The sequence below is a fragment of the Bos mutus genome, chromosome 11, assembly GCF_027580195.1.
Source record: "Bos mutus isolate GX-2022 chromosome 11, NWIPB_WYAK_1.1, whole genome shotgun sequence".
NCBI lineage: Eukaryota > Metazoa > Chordata > Mammalia > Artiodactyla > Bovidae > Bos > Bos mutus.
In genome coordinates, this window is record NC_091627.1 from 37,046,253 (window position 1) to 37,062,082 (window position 15,830).

Consider the following 15,830-nt stretch of genomic DNA (forward strand, 5'->3'; position numbering starts at 1 on the left):
CAGCTGGGAAGAGGGGTGGATCTTAGGTCTCTCCACATTGGCTGCCTCGGGAGAGTGGGCAGACTTAGCCTCTTTGATTGGCTGTCCGGGTCCTGGGTGTTGGATCAGGGGCGGGGCGAGCTGCAGGGAGATTGCCCCGGGTCTTGCGGCTTCTGAGAGGGGTGGGCCTCGACGCAGACTGGAACGGCAGTGGGGGAGGGTGCGCCAGAGAAGGGGCGGGGCCTAGCGGAAGGGGCAGGATACCCGGGGGAGGGCGGGGCCTAGAAATGAAAGGCGTTCTGGGCCAACCCGGAGAGCCGACAGTTCGAAGGGCGGAGCTACACCGGCTGATTGACGTTGAGGCCAAACCAGGGAGAGGCGGGGCCAAGGCCAGGGCCTGACTAAACCTGAAGACTCTGGTGGCTAAGGGGCTTCATCCCAGCTGAGAAGCGAAGAGCCGCAGGCGGCCGCCGACTTCACAGCCGCTCGGGGTGAGTATGGCGGGCGGGGACTGGGTTCGGGGCCGGGTAGGGGCTGAGGCTCCCCTCCGGATCGGAGGCTTCGAAACACTCTGGGATCGGCCCAGGGCTGGGGGCCCAGGCAGGAAGTGCCTCTTCCTCGCCGCGCTCCCTTGGGGGTCCTAGCGCGGCCGACCCTCGCCCCTCAGGGCGGGCCCTGGTGCCGGGGCTGCGGACTGACGAGCTGGCCTGTTTCCTCTTTGTGAGGCCCAGGCGCGGCGGCCGCCGTCGGCCCGCCCCCGCCGCGCAACCCGGGCGACTGGCGCGATCGCAACAGCCGCGACCCTCAGCTCGGCTCCCGCGCCCTCCAGCCCCGGCGCAGCCTCGGAGGCCCTGCACGTCGCGGCCGGGGCCTCAGGCCCCCGGTCCGCCGGCAGTTTGGCTGGCGACCCCACAGCCCCGGCTGCCCCGCCCCCACGGTCCGCGTCCCCGCCGCAGCGTCGGGGGCGCGCCCCGGACTCCGCAGCGCGGAGGTCGCCGCGGGGGCCACGAAGTGAAGTCTAAACTCTGAAATATGCGGCCGTAATAACGCCACGGCGTGGGCCGTCCTTCAAAAGGGCCACATCCTCAGTCGGCTGGCACTTGCCACCGGCGGGGTGGCTGTGGTGGCTTTTGTTTGCTGTCCCGCAAAGGCTGGATGCCCGCCACCCTGCCCTCCTGCGCCCCAGGAGACCCCGGACCGAGGGAGGGGTCCCCGCCCGCTGGACTGGAGGGCGTGGCGCGACTGTTGGGCGGCCGTCGGGCGACCCGGGCCGCGGGGCGGCCCGCTCAGCTGTTTCCGGCCCCTGTTTGTTGTGCGGGAGGAGGCTGGGCCGGGCCGCGCCGCGCTCGGGCCCCGTCTCCTCCCGATTGGCCCGCGGCGTCACGTGCCGGCAATCAGCTGGGGCCAGCCGGGGCTTCGGGGCCTGGGCGGCTGCGGCTGTTCACACCCGGCGCCGGGATCGCCTGCGGTCCCCACGGCGAGCTGCATCCTTCCTCTCCTCGTTGGTAGGGCGGTAGGCACGCTCTGGCTCGTTTATTCTGCAATTGTAGGTAGGACAATGAATGTTGAGGACAGCGGAAGCTGGAAAACTGAACTACTACAAAGATCTGTTTTATCCCGACATTTACTAGTCTTCTGTTTCAGGGAGGGTCTGGGAAGGTGAACAGCTCATTTATTTTTAAATTTTTTCTGTTTACAGAGCCCTGTTGGTAGTCTGAGGATTTTTATTGCAGATCTCCTTGACAGATGGAAAACAAAGTAATCTTCAGGCTGGCCTTGTGTTTTCGGAAAGTTAGACTTGCTAGTGAAATAACTGAGGATAATAGAGTATTAGCTAACTTTGCGCAGTCGCACATACAGTGTAGCTGCTGTGTTCCAACAGAGATGACCCAAAATGTATGCAGTGTATCCAGGGTACATATTTGCCAGATGCGAAGTGTCTTGGTGTAATCTTTTTCTAGAAGTTTGTTGCATACTTGTGTGTTAGATGAGAAGGAAATTGCAAAGAAATTGCCAACTTTTCTCTAGAAACTAATCATTTTTAGTAAAAAGGCATAGGGAAATGAAGGGTAACAGTTAAATATTAGTAATTTATGAAATGAGTGTTATGAGAATTCAAAAATGGGACAATGAGACTGAAATAGGAAGGGTTCTATAAAGTGGATTGGTATTGATTAGACCTAGAAAATGAGGCTTTGGATTGCTTTTGGGCAAACAGAGGCTTAGGAGAGAAAAAAAGGCCTGGAGGCTTTACAAATAGAAAGTGGAGCTAAAAGAATTTTGTACTTTGTACTAGAAAGGGAAAGTCGCTTAGAAGTGTCTGGCTCTTTGCGAGCCCATGGACTGTATTTGGAATTCTCCAGGCCAGAATAGTAGAGCGGGTAGCCTTTTCCTTCTCCAGGGAATCTTCCCAACTCAGAAATGTAGCCTTTCCCTTCTCCAGGGGATCTTCCCAACTCGGGAATAGAACCCACATCTCCCTCATTGCCAGCGGATTCTTTACCAGCAGAGCTACAAGGGAATCCAGAGAATACTGGAGCCTATCCCTTCTCCAAGGGATCTTCCCAACCCAGGATTCGAACTGGGGTCTCCTGCATTGTAGGTGGATTCCTTATCAACGGAGCTATCAGGGAAGCCCTCTGGAGAAGGGAAAGGCTACCCACTCCAGTATTCTGACCTGGAGAATTTCATGGACTGTATAGTCCATGGGGTTGCAAAGAGTGGTACACAACTAAGCGACTTTGACTTTTGTACTAGAATACCAAGCAAATGTCATGCTCTTTGGAAGTGACCAGTGTCTTCCTTTAGCACATTCTTGCCCAGCTCAAGGCCCAATACAGGCCTGCTGCTTTGGTGGGGGGTGGGGGGGAGCATGTTTTAAGTTTATATCTGGCAGCCATCTTATCTATAGGAGAGCATGTTGATGAAATGTGCTCAAGTAAGTTATTTAACTCTATACAGGAACCTAAATTGGATTTTAACAACATACAAAATACATGTTGCTACATCTGAAATATCTGGTTGGATCCTTGAGGACCTTTGCCTAGGTTTAGTTGCCTTTGCTTTATTTAAGTGGTAGGAGAGGATAAAAAAAGGTTTAGAAAATAAAAAAGGAAGGGAAATAAGGCCAAAATTAAGTCTAAATGTGAGATTAAACTAGCTACTACCCTCCAAAAAACAGTCCATGAGATGGGAAGCTAGTCCTAAATATTGAGATGTGAAGATAGTCCTACTAAGTATAATCCTGCAGAGAGTATCTTTAGGTTTCATAGTGCCTAAATGGTTGTATAAACCAGTATCAGTTTCTCTGGTAATCCTGTGTAGTAATGGTGGTGGTGTAGGAACTGAAAGTTAGCTGTGACATGAAACTTGTTACTTCACACGTGAATCTGGAAACCAGACAGTTGAATTATACTCCAGTCCATCCAGTTAGAGACTTTTTTGACTCATGGTATTGCATCACAACAGAGTAGAGAGATCCTAAGTTTGTCTTGCCAAAAACTGTTTTGGGGAGATTACTAACTCAGATTGTTTAGCTGACTCACCGAGTTACATGACTAGTCTTATTTTTAAGTTATGACTAAACAGAATTGTAGAAACATAATAAACTTGGAAAACGTTTAACAACAAGGCATTATTTAGAGAGCAAAAAATATATATATGTTACTGTCAAATGAAGACCTGATGCCACAACTAGAACGTCATTTGAAACAGCAAAGTAAACTGGTCACGTTTTATAAGAGAACTAGAGGAAAGCACAGCTTGTTTCACCAAAACCTTGGCTTGGTGGATATTTTGTACAAAAATTGGAGAATTGGTTTTATGGATCAATTTATTATTTTCTCTTGTAGGTTTTCAATAGAACTTATCATAAATCAGTATGAAATAATTGATGAGATTACAGTAGAAAAAGTGTTAATTATAGTAATCAGCCAAGGGCTGTCTTTGGGTTTTGTTCCTTTTGTTTTGGAGAGCAAGGAGACTGAAAACTAGATATACCAGCTTGTTTTCGCAGGTTTCCATTTTAGCCAGACTTTTGCAACATACAGCCTCTCCTGGAAGGGCAGATTCCTTAACCCTTTCTGCTCTAGGCTTCTGCACACTCAGGTCCCTGGAGGACAGTCTTTGCATCTTGCATTTGCCCACCAACTCCTAGGGTAGTGGAAAAGCCCCTCTTACCTGTTCAGTGATAGAGTTGGGTGGAGTGTGTGTTCTGTTGCCTGTGGCAATGCCCTGAGGAAATAATTTTAAAAAAAACAAACAAACACAAAGTCTGTGAACTGGGTGTTTTCTCTAAGAACTCTTAGAGATCCCTCCCTGGTATTTTTAGGGCTGGGAAGTGTGATTCCTCCTCCTGTGAATTCTGCTTGCCAGGATTGAATCTGAACTGGATTATTAGTTACAGGGAGGGCAAGTGCCTATTTTAAGACCTAGAATTATGATACTAAGAATTTGAGATGCTTCAGAAGTTTCTAGCTTTCCTTCTGCATGTCATTTCTGTCACTTGGTCACTTAGCTTTGCCATGGTTAACAAGAAATGAAGCTAGTTAATTGTTGATTTTATTTTCTTTTTGAAACCTTGCTTTCTTCATCTGTAATAGAGGGAGGTTAGGGTGGAGAATGTTGAAAAAGATAATCTAGTTTTACTAAATTTACCTTTATTTAGCATTTATTGTGTGCCAGGCACTGTTCTCAGTGTAGTGCCATTTAATTTCCACAACTCAGAGATGAATACTGATACCACCGTTTTATTGATAAAGAAACTGAGGTGAAGATACCTTATCCAAAGTTTACACAACTTTAAGCAGTGGAGCTAAGATTTGAACCCAGAGTTCCAGTATTTGGGATACATTGTTTAAATCCTGGGGGTGGAGAGAGGAGGAGGCAGCAGCTGGTTATACTATCTGTTTTTATAATCTATGTATTATTGATCTTCAACATGCTGAACTTGCTACAGAAAGTTGAAGACCTTAGTTAGAAAACCCATGAGGAAAATGGGAGTGCGATTAAATTGATTGTGTCAAATATTCCTGTTGATCCTTAAACCTGAATGCCAACCAAGTTTCCTTTTTTTCTAAGATTGCCTGCTTTCTAAATGAAGAGCTCTTTTGCTGTCTGAACAGGTTTTTCAACAAGGGTCAGTGCATTTTCTTTCAAGGGCCAGATGGTGAATATTGTGAACTTTGTGGGCCGTAAGGTTTCAGTAGCAACTACTCAAACTCTGCCATTATACTGAAAGAGCAGCCAAGTATCAACAAATGGGTCTGGCTGTGTTCCAATAAAATTTTATGTATGGTCACTGAAATGTGAATTTCATGTAATTTTCATGTGTCACAAAAATATTCTTTTGGTGTTTCTTCCCCAACCATCTTAAGATATAAAAAGCATTCTTATGTTGCGAGCCATATAAAAACAGGTGGTGAACTGATTATTGCCTATAGGCCTTAGTTTTCTGACCCTTGCTTTTAAAGAAAATATTCAGCAATAAGCCAGACTAATGAACAAGGTATCATATTTGTTAGTGTGTATATGTGTGTGTGATGTGTAAATCAGCACCAGTGGTGAAGAAGTGAAATTTGAAATTAATGCAGTACCATTTACATTAGCATTCCCCCAAGATGAAATATTTAGATATAAATCTAACAATGTGTACAAGATCTATGTGAGGAAGAATATAAAACTAATGAATGAACTCAAGAACAACTAAATAAATGGAAAGAATTTGTGTGTTCATGGATAGGAAGACTATATGTTGTCAAGATGTCCTTTCTTCCAACTTGTTCTGTAGATTTGGTACAGTCAAAATTCAAGCAAGTTACTTTGTGAATATCTCAACAAATTGATTCTAAAGTTTCTATAGAGAACAGAAGACCCAGGAGAGGCAACACAATATGGAAGGAGAAGAATTAAGTCAGAAGACTGACACTACCCAACTTAGTATAGAAAGACTTAGTATAGAAAGAAAGTGAAAGCCACTCAGTTGTGTCTTACTCTTTGCGATCCCAAGGATTATACAGTCCATGGAATTATCCAGGCCAGAATACTGGAGTGGGAGTCTTTCCCTTCTCCAGGGGATCTTCCCAACCCAGGGATGGAACCAAGGTCTCTCGCTTCACATGCGGATTCTTTAGCAGCTGAGCCACAAGGGAAGCCCAACTTCAAGACTTAGTATATATCTACAGTAATCAAGACAGTATGGTATTGGTGAAGGAATAGACAAATAGATCAATGGAACAGAATAGAGAGCCCAGAAACAGGCCCACATATATATGGTCAACTGATCTTTAACAGAGAACCAAAGGTTTGTCAGAATTTTGGTTATAAACTTGAACTTCAACACTGATTACAAAACACACATTACTTAAGCACAGTAAGTGCTCTCAGAATCAACAGAGAACATTAGTCATCTGTGAAAGCAGCTCACTCTTAAGATATTTTACAAATGTGTGACTGAAAATACTGTTACTCTTCTAAGTCCAAGCTAGGTGATCCTGGGAAGTAATTTGGGTTTTTTTAAATTAATTATTTATTTTTAAACATTTTATATTGGGGTATAGCCAATTAACAATGCCGTGATCATTTCAGGTATACAGTGAAGGAACTCAGCAATACATATACACGTATCTATTCTCCCCCAAACCCACCTTCGATTCAGGCTGGCACATAACACTGAGCAGAGTTCCATGTGCTATATAACAAGTCTTTGTTATCCATTTTAAACATAGCAGTGTGTACATGACCTGGGAAATAATTTGGATGTAAAAACAATTAGAAGGAGATTGATTGTGGAAGGGTTTGTGGGGATTTGGGGAGATGATGAAAATATTCTAAAAAGCTGGTTTGTGGTGATGGTAGCACAATTTTGTAATTTACTAAAAATCATTCATTTGTACACAACAGTGGCCAAATTTTATGTCAATTATTCCTTTAAGAAAATTGTTTTTAAAGAATGAGCTATATACTATCCTGTCAGGTAAAAAGTTTCTGACAGGATAAGCTGTGTATAAGCTCTTAGAAAGGGGTGTCTGAAGTACATGCCTTTTATAAGTACATAAGGCTGAAGTACCTTACTTTCATAGCTCTAGAAGTGATGAGAATGTGAACTAAGTTATTGATGAAGAATGAGGAAGAAAGACCTTGAAAAGTGATTTAGGAGGACTTCTCAATTTTGCAGTTTCTTAAAGAAGTTGCCAGGGTTTCTAGTTTAGGAGAGGGATTAGAGTTGCCACCAGCAAAGTTAGGGAATGTAGGCGGCTCAGCATGGAGGCAGGAGAGGTGTGTGAGAAATCTGAGGAAGAAAGACTGAATTTGGCTGTCTCTTCTGGTCACTAGAGAGTAAGTGGGGCTAAAAGAACTGGAGCAGAATTTAGTTCAGATCCTAGTTTGGCCAGTTTCATAAAGTTACAGCCTTTGTCTTCCTCTACAAAAGTAGGATACTACATACTTACTAAGAAATTGTTAAGGTTGAATGTGATACGTGAAGTACTGAATGCAGTGTCCCATATGATGTTGATACTAAATATCAAGTCTCAGACAGAGTTCAATATATTGCCTAGGTCCAGAGAAACCTCGGAGAAGGCAATGGCACCCCACTCCAGTACTCTTACCTGGAAAATCCCATGGACGGAGGAGCCTGGTAGGTTGCAGTCCATGGGGTTGCTGAGAGCCGGACACAATTGAGCGACTTAACTTTTCACTTCCATAAATTGGAGAAGGAAATGGCAACCCACTCCAGTGTTCTTGCCTGGAGAATCCCAGGGACGGGGGAGCCTGGTGGGCTTCCGTCTCTGGGGTTGCACAGAGTCGGACACAACTGAAGCGACTTAGCAGCAGCAGCAGCAGCAGAGAAACCTAATTCAGGTGTTTTGCCATAGCTTTTAAATGACCTTCCCCTTCTGTGGAGCAGTGCCAGTGTGCTTGCCGTCAGTCTCCTGAGTATGCACGGGGGAAATGAACGGTAGGTTGCACTCCTAGCCTGGTGAGGTGAAGGCCTAGCACATGAAATTCAATGGCCTGCGAAGGTTTTTCTGTGTTCCAGAGACCTTTGACAGCAAGTGGTGTTTTGCTCACTTCTGATAGATTCTCTGGCATTGTAGCTTTTCTCTTTTGGCAAATGAGAACTACATTTTACAGTTCTATGTACATATATAGAACTCTATACATGGCACCCACAACTAGGAATAGGGAGTCTGTATAGATATTTTTGGTCTTGTAATGAATCATGTAACTGAATTCAGTAAAAATAGTTGGGTAAAAGTTAAAAATAGTCTGAATTTGAAGCAAGAAAGAGAAAGCATGATGTTAAATCTATTTACCCCATTTAGAAATCGTTTTCCTGTATCCAGTAGTGAGCAAATGGTCACAGCTGTTAATACTGAACCAAAGATAGAATGATACAGGCAGAAGGTATAGGGAGAGTTTGTTTCGAAGTTCAGAATGTGTTCCTCAGTAGTATTGCATCTGCTATCAGTCAAGTCAAAAATATCTGGTTATTCCTGAATTATTGTTGAAGTAACTTAGATGAATATTATATTTAAAAGTTTGAAGAAACATTGGCTTGAAAATAACAGTTCTCAGAAGCCCAAGCTGGAGGATAAATGACCACACAAATACTAATTTTTAGAGAAATAAAGACTGAGGAGTATGTCTTCAGAGGTGTTACCATAAAACCCTGCTGGTGATTCCTTTCTGTAAATGACTGGTAGTAAGAAACATGACCCAGATCAGCTACTCACAGGGTCATTGGATGCTTAATTTGGATTAGGAGTCATAAACTCAGATGTCTCACAGGTGAAGTAATTATGTGGCACAAAATAGATAAAAAGCAAATGAAATGGCCTTGTGGGAAGTGTTGAAGGCACCTCTCAACTCTAGCCAGTTGTTGCCATATAAGAATATATGTCCTGTGTTGCCAGCTCTCCCCATTGTTTAAAAAGAAAGGCTCAAAACAGGCTGTTAATGAAATCTCTCAAATTTTAAATGATTCTCAACTGTTTTTTATTAAAAATTAAAAACCCTGGGCCAAATTGAACACTAATGTTTTGGTGTGGGAAGGGTTGTTTTGTTCACTGCAGTGTTCCTATGCCATCAAATGAATTCAGCCAGCAGGCCTCAGATTTGGACCCTTTGAGCTTTGTGTAACAAATACTGTGTTCTTAGGCATCTGGGAAAATTAATGCTATCCTAAAGACTAAAACAATAGGCAGCAAGTCTTTTATTGTCATTTTAAGTCTTATGTTTTTACCCAGGGTTTATTCGTTGACACTCTTGTTTACTAGCTATAAATTGTAGTATATTTACTATTTGTTTTTCACTACTTATTAAACTTTCATATAGTATTTAGTGGGAGTCATAATTATCTTGGTGACAGAAATGTCACATTTCTGATGACATTAAAACTGCCTTATGGCTGAAGTTGACAGATGTTAGAAGGAATGGAATTTTCTTTTTAATTTGTAATGGAATTTCCCCAAGTTTAAGATGACACTGGATTGCACATGGATTCTACATTTTTCTTTTCTGTAGCAGCAGCTGTATCAGCTCTGCATGGCGTTTTAAAGACAAATAATATTAAATATTTGAAACACAGAAGCTGATCACTACACAAAGGAATAAATTCTTTTTAAAATGAAAAGCTACAGTGTATTCTTGATTATACCTGCTGCTGCTAAGTCGCTTCAGTCATGTCCGACTCTGTGCGACCCCATAGACAGAAGCCCACCAGGCTCCCCCATCCCTGGGATTCTCCAGGCAAGAACACTGGAGTGGGTTGCCATTTCCTTCTCCAATGCATGAAAGTGAAAAGTGAAAGGGAAGTCGCTCAGTCGTGTCCGACCCCCATGGACTGCAGGCTCCTCCATCCATGGGATTTTCCAGGCAAGAGTACTGGAGTGGGGTGCCATTGCCTTCTCCTAGATCTCTAAAAATGTGCTGTTTTGGGAGATAACTGCAGTGAATCAACTTTACTTCCCAGGTGGCTCAGATGGTAAAGTGTCTGTCTACAATGTGGGAGACCCAGGTTCGATCCCTGGGTAGGGAAGATCCCCCGGAGAAGGAAATGGCAGTCTACTCCAGTACTATTGCCTGGAAAATCCCATGGACGGAGGAGCCTGGTAGGCTACAGTCCATGGGGTTACAAAAGAGTCGGACACAACTGAGCGACTTCACTTTAAAATACTGGAGTGTGATTATCCTTGTTTCAGAAATTGGATTCAGAGCTTTTTTCCCAATGTTTCAGCACTTCTGTGATTTATTGAATCAAAAGACTTTCTTAAATATAGTAAGTTACATAGTAACAGTTCATCTTGCTCCTCTCTGTTCTTATTTTCCTAGCCTTATGCCAGCCTAGACCATCTTGTATGTCCTCTTCTTAGAGGAGTCAGTGTTAGAGTAATGGAAAAAATTTGGCTTTGACTTGAGTGAACCATATTCTGATTATGATTTTCTGTACTTGAAAGCTGTGTGACCTTTGACCAGTTAGTAACCTTGAATAATCTATGAACTGGAGGCAACAACCTCACAGAGTTGTTGTGGATTTTGAAATAAGTAAAGCTTCTCTGGTGGCTTGGTGATAAAGAGTGCGCCTGCCAATGCAGGAGATGCAGGTTCAATCCCTGGATCAGGAAGATCCTCTGGAGAAGGAAATGACAACCCACTCCAGTGTTCTTGCCTGGGAGATCCCATGGACAGAGGAGCCTGGTGGCCTACAGCCCATGGGGTTACAAAAGAGTCGGACACGACTTAACGACTGAACAGCAACAACAGAGCACCTAGTATAGTGCTCCACAGACTCAAACTTACCAATTTAGTGCCATCACCCTACATGGTTGTTGATGCACCTGATGACCAGAGAAACAGGCACCCCATGCTCTCAAACCAGGTTACACACTCTTGTCCCATAAGTCTTTTCTCAAATTACAGATACTCAGAATATATACTTGTTAGTTGCTCAGTTGTGTCCAACTCTTCGCGGTCCCATGGACTATAGCCCACCAGGCTCCTCTGTCCATGGGATTCTCCAGGCAAGAATAACTGGAGTGGGTTGCCATTTCCTTCTCCAGAATGTATACTTAACTCTGTGCTAAACCTTTTTCCTCACCTCTCTGCTGGTGTTTCTCATCATTTGGTTTGATATTGCACACTGTCTTCTTGTCTTTTTCATATCAAAAGAGAAGGGATATTCTTTGGCCTTCCTAGTGAGAATATTTACTTCCTTGACTCGTTGCTTCTGAAGTGTTCTTAGCTTGAGTTTGCCTATTTGTTTGGTCCATGTGTGAACTTTGGATCCTTTCATTCAGAGTCAGCTATTTCATGTATTGAAATGATTTCGTGTATTGTATGAAGAGATCATATATGTGTATATAAATGGTTCTCTGTGACACCACCAAGTAGATCCTAACAAGTTAAAAAATCATAATGTATTTCTTGTCCTTTTTTATCTGTTCCCAGGTTTTTAGAGCTTCAGCTATAAAAATGGGCAGGATTTTCCTTGATCATATCGGTGGTACCCGTCTGTTTTCCTGTGCAAACTGTGATACGATCCTGACCAACCGTTCAGAACTCATCTCTACTCGGTTCACAGGCGCCACTGGCAGAGCATTTCTTTTTAACAAGGTTTGTGGGGAAAACTGATTTCATTTCCTCACTGGGTTCAGTGGATATATTTGATAGCAATACCAGAATACCCCTCAGAGCGTGGAGATGCCAAGAAGATTCCGAATGAGAGCTGCACTCCATAGAAATTGCCTGCTAGTTTGTCTTTGGGACTTCAGGAAAGCATTACTAGGCTGTGATTTTTAGGCTGGAGAGTTTTAAGGACTATGTTATGATAAGGGTGGTCTCCATTGCTTCAGGAGACACTCAGGGTAAGAATGTGGTAGTGACTTCACAGACTGTCAAGAGGCTGAAACACCCCCATAGCACTAATTTACCCTTACAGGGAGATAGCTGCATTAAGCTGTTGTAGTTTGACAGTGCAAGTGAATAAGGATCATCTAACTAACTTCCTGCTCTAATTTACCAATCATCGTTCTGATTATGATTTGGCTAATAGGTTTGTTAACCGAAGTGTTTCCTGACTTACAGATTAATGTATAGTCTGCCTTTTTCTCTCATTTCTGGCTTGCTTTCAAATTGGTTGATGTGATTCTGCCTCCTGGAGTCTAATGGGTACTAGCAAAGTTGAATTTCTAGATATTCCAAATATCCTTGAACTACAGAACTAGTCCAAGGTACTGTTCTTAGATATTCAACCTAAACTTCCCCAGGGGACACCCCTCTGTACCATTTAGAAACAAGTATTTTCTCTGAAAGAATTGATAGTGTATATACATCTTGGTCTTTATTTAGGTATAGAGCAGGGGTTGGCACACCATGGCAGGCTGGCTGTTTTTGTAAGTAAAATTTAATGAACCACAACCATGTTTACTCATCTGTGTATTATCTATGGCTGCTTTTGTGCTACCACAGCAGAACTTAATAGCTATAACAAAGACCAGATAGCCCTTTTCAAAGCCAAAAATATCTGGCTCTTTACAGAAAAATTAAGCATGGAGGATTATTGGAATCCTCCATGTTCAGAGTCATTGGAAATTCTTCCATAGATTCTTTGAACCCACTTGAAAACCATATATTAAAACCTACCCCCAGTCTGTTAGTAGATAAAATTGTTTCAGAAACAGATTTTTACAAACTTTATGGAATACCTGTTGTATACTAGGTTCGTCTGTATTGGTAGCCTTGTCTACACTCATCATTGAATGGTTAATTATAACAGTTGGACCAAGACCTACATTTTATGACTCCAAGTTAAGGACTCTTCACTATAACACAGAAGTGTAACTAATGTGTATAAATAGGGTGACTTAGAATAATACATGATTGCATTACATATCCAGTTCAGTTCAGGTATTTACCTGTCCCAGCAGTTTGTCAAAATAGCTCTTGGAAAGTGTGTTGCAGGTTTGACAGACAACTGCTATTTGCTTTTCTGACGTTGCTGTTCTTTCACCAACAAAAATATTGTGTACCATGTTTGGCAGATAACTTACATGCCTTTGCAATTTTGTTTTCATGTGTTTCTTAGGTAGTTAACCTACAGTATAGTGAAGTTCAAGATCGGGTCATGCTCACTGGCTGCCACATGGTTCGAGATGTGAGCTGCAAAAACTGCAATAGCAAACTGGGATGGATCTATGAGTTTGCCACTGAAGACAGCCAGCGTTATAAGGAAGGTCGTGTGATCCTGGAACGCGCTCTAGTTCGAGAAAGTGAGGGCTTTGAGGAGCATGTACCATCTGATAACTCTTGAAGAAAAAGAGAGAAATCCATCTTTTCCCAGGTCTCCTTCACTGAAAACAAAAATCTACTTACATACACTGTCACCTTAGCATCAGAGTCGGATTCATGAACTGCGGAACAAGAGGTTGTGAGAATCTATGATGGAACCTTCCTTTCTTTCCTTTTTTTTTTTAATTTTCTATTTTCCATCCAACAGCAGTGTGTAGAGAGAATATTATGCAGATGCCGTTTTTTTTTTTTGTGTTTACATCTTGAGGCAGAATAGTCTATCTGCAGCTACATGGTGGGCTATGTGAGGAAAAAAATCTGGGCTATTAAGAGTGAAAAGTATTTTATGTAAATTTTGAAAGGAAAGTGTGTCAAGAGCATGATTTTTAAATTTATTTGGGCTTCATTTTAAGACTTTTTAAAAAAACCCAGTTATTTCACTTGATTTGCTAGCTTCAGAGAAGAGATCCGAATTTGTGACCAGCGCTAAAGGTTCAGTGTTAGTATTGCTTGTGCTGGCCATTGTGCCATATTCTTGTTGGAGATGAACCGTAGCATCAGAGCCCATTCTTCCTTGTCAGTCTTGACCCAAAGATGTCACCATTCCTAGTTATTTGTCACCACATAATTGGTGTTGATTGGAAACTTTTCCTGATATGGGGCAGAACTGCTTGGTTGTCTTTTCCATGTAACTTAAGCATAGTAATATAAATAAAGTAATAGTTGGATGTTTTTGGTCCTGTGTTGCTTTTAAAATCACCTTTCAAAAGAGCAGAGTATTTGATAAGTAATTGTCATAGTAGTGTTTCTTTTCATCTCTTAAACTAAATTGACTGTATATAAGATACTTCTTTGTTTAAATTAAAGCATACTGTTTAAATCCACAGTATTGCATTTAGAAAACAACTGAACAGAATGTCCATGTGCATTCATGCAGAAAGCATTTCTTCTGCATGTGTTTTAAACGGAGGGAAGTGAAGCAGCCTATCTTTTTAATAATAATAAGCATTTCAGCATATCCTTTTCAGTTTTGCATTGATTTTGACAAGTCTGTAGAGCCTGATAGTTACATCAAAGGATTTAGATCTCCTAGCCTTATTTTCTCAGATCTTCCCTCAGAAGTTTAGGTGTTGAAATCAAAACTGTACTTGGTCCCTTCAAGTTGATAGGGATCAAATTTGACTCAGGGGGTTATTTGAGCCCAAAATTTACAGCATTAAGAAGTATTAAAGTGTAAATGTTTCTTTATCCAAACCATTTCTAGGTATTTTAGTATTTGTTAAATGGCATTAAAATTGACTAAATACTTCAATGAATGAATGAATGGCTGTTTGCTCAATTTCTAGGTTCTATAGTGGTGAATGTTATGATTAAAAATATACTCTCTGTCTGAAGATGCAATTTGTCCTAAATTAATTGGCAAAATCATCCTGTCATTTGATACTAGAAGTGACTTCTGAGTACAGTTAGGATTTTCTCTCATTTGCCTTTGGGCTCTTGGTTAGAGGCATATGTCTCTTGATTTGGTAGGTGTATAATAGTGCATTTGAGATATGTGGACACAAATTCTTCTCTTTCCTTCACCATGGACTACATCTTCAAGCATTAAGAAACAGCATTGATTCCCATTCATTTCCATACTGGCCTTTGATTATATGCAGACTGCTAGTAGCATGCCTTACCTATAGCACTATGTGCATTTGCTGTCACAATAAAGGATATTTTGTCTTGCATTGGTGCAAAACTGCTACTTATTTTCCACTGATCTTTTTTTCTAGTGATCATCTTAATTTTAATCTATGAACACGTACATCATACCTTTGAGTAGCTATTGCTTTTTTCAGTAGGCAGTGATAAGGTGACATTATGGTTTAGTTAATTCTACCTAATCTACAACTGGAAATATTGAATTTACCAACATTAACTTCTCTGAGATTATTTTTGCCTCAGACACTAACAACTATAGTTTTAGTGTATATGAACAAACAAAAGTGTCATAGCACCAGGTTAACTTTAGGTGACTGTACCAGGTACCCTAGCCCGATTCTCTCTGCCCTTCCTTTTAAAAACTTCCTTTGGTGGGGAAAAAAAAAAAAGCAAAAACAAAGAGCAACGTGGAGGATCCAGTCAGATTGGATTGTGTACAGAAAAGTAAGCACACTGTTGCCTTGAGATGGGAAACCGCTATTGGGAATGATTTTGCTGTGGGAAGGGAAAGGTTAACCAGATACAGGTGAGTATACTATATAATGAGTGGCTTACTGAAGTGTGAATACATCCTAAAGTGAGTATTCCAGGTTTAAAATTTTTAGTAATTATGTAATAATTTAAGTTACAATTGTGAGTGGCTATTTTGATACTGGAGGAAAAAATAGCTATACCGTTAACTTTTCTAAATTACATATTCATAAAGGTCATATGGGGTGTTTAAATGCAGAGTCTGGGGCCTGGCCTAGGCCTGTATCAATTCACAGGTAATTTTTGATCAGGCAGGATATAAAAGCTACCAATTGTAAAATATTCAGAGACATTATGGGGTTCATTTTTAGAACAGTTAAAAATAC

General features: G+C 41.9%; 1 protein-coding gene across 3 annotated transcripts; it reads left to right on the top strand.

Annotated features, from left to right (window-relative positions):
* The first annotated feature begins 313 nt into the window (after positions 1 to 313).
* Positions 314 to 13,994, top strand: YPEL5 (yippee like 5). 3 transcript variants are annotated; one of them, XM_005893610.3, is made up of 3 exons: positions 314 to 470; positions 11,428 to 11,592; positions 13,064 to 13,994. In XM_005893610.3, the coding sequence occupies exons 2-3, from the start codon at positions 11,452 to 11,454 to the stop codon at positions 13,286 to 13,288; spliced, it is 366 nt and encodes a 121-aa protein (XP_005893672.2). In that variant the 5' UTR covers positions 314 to 470; positions 11,428 to 11,451; the 3' UTR covers positions 13,289 to 13,994. The 3 variants fall into 3 exon arrangements, with proteins under 3 accessions (XP_005893672.2, XP_070235412.1, XP_014333009.2); XM_070379311.1 differs by lacking the exon at positions 314 to 470 and adding an exon at positions 1,471 to 1,492; XM_014477523.2 differs by lacking the exon at positions 314 to 470 and adding an exon at positions 1,507 to 1,529.
* The last annotated feature ends 1,836 nt before the right edge of the window (positions 13,995 to 15,830 follow it).

Coding starts and splice junctions, on each gene's coding strand:
- YPEL5 (XM_005893610.3), top strand. CDS start 11,452: ATGGGCAGGATTTTCCTTGATCATATCGGTGGTACCCGTCTGTTTTCC. Junction 11,593..13,063: donor GAGCATTTCTTTTTAACAAG/GTTTGTGGGGAA, acceptor TGTGTTTCTTAG/GTAGTTAACCTACAGTATAG.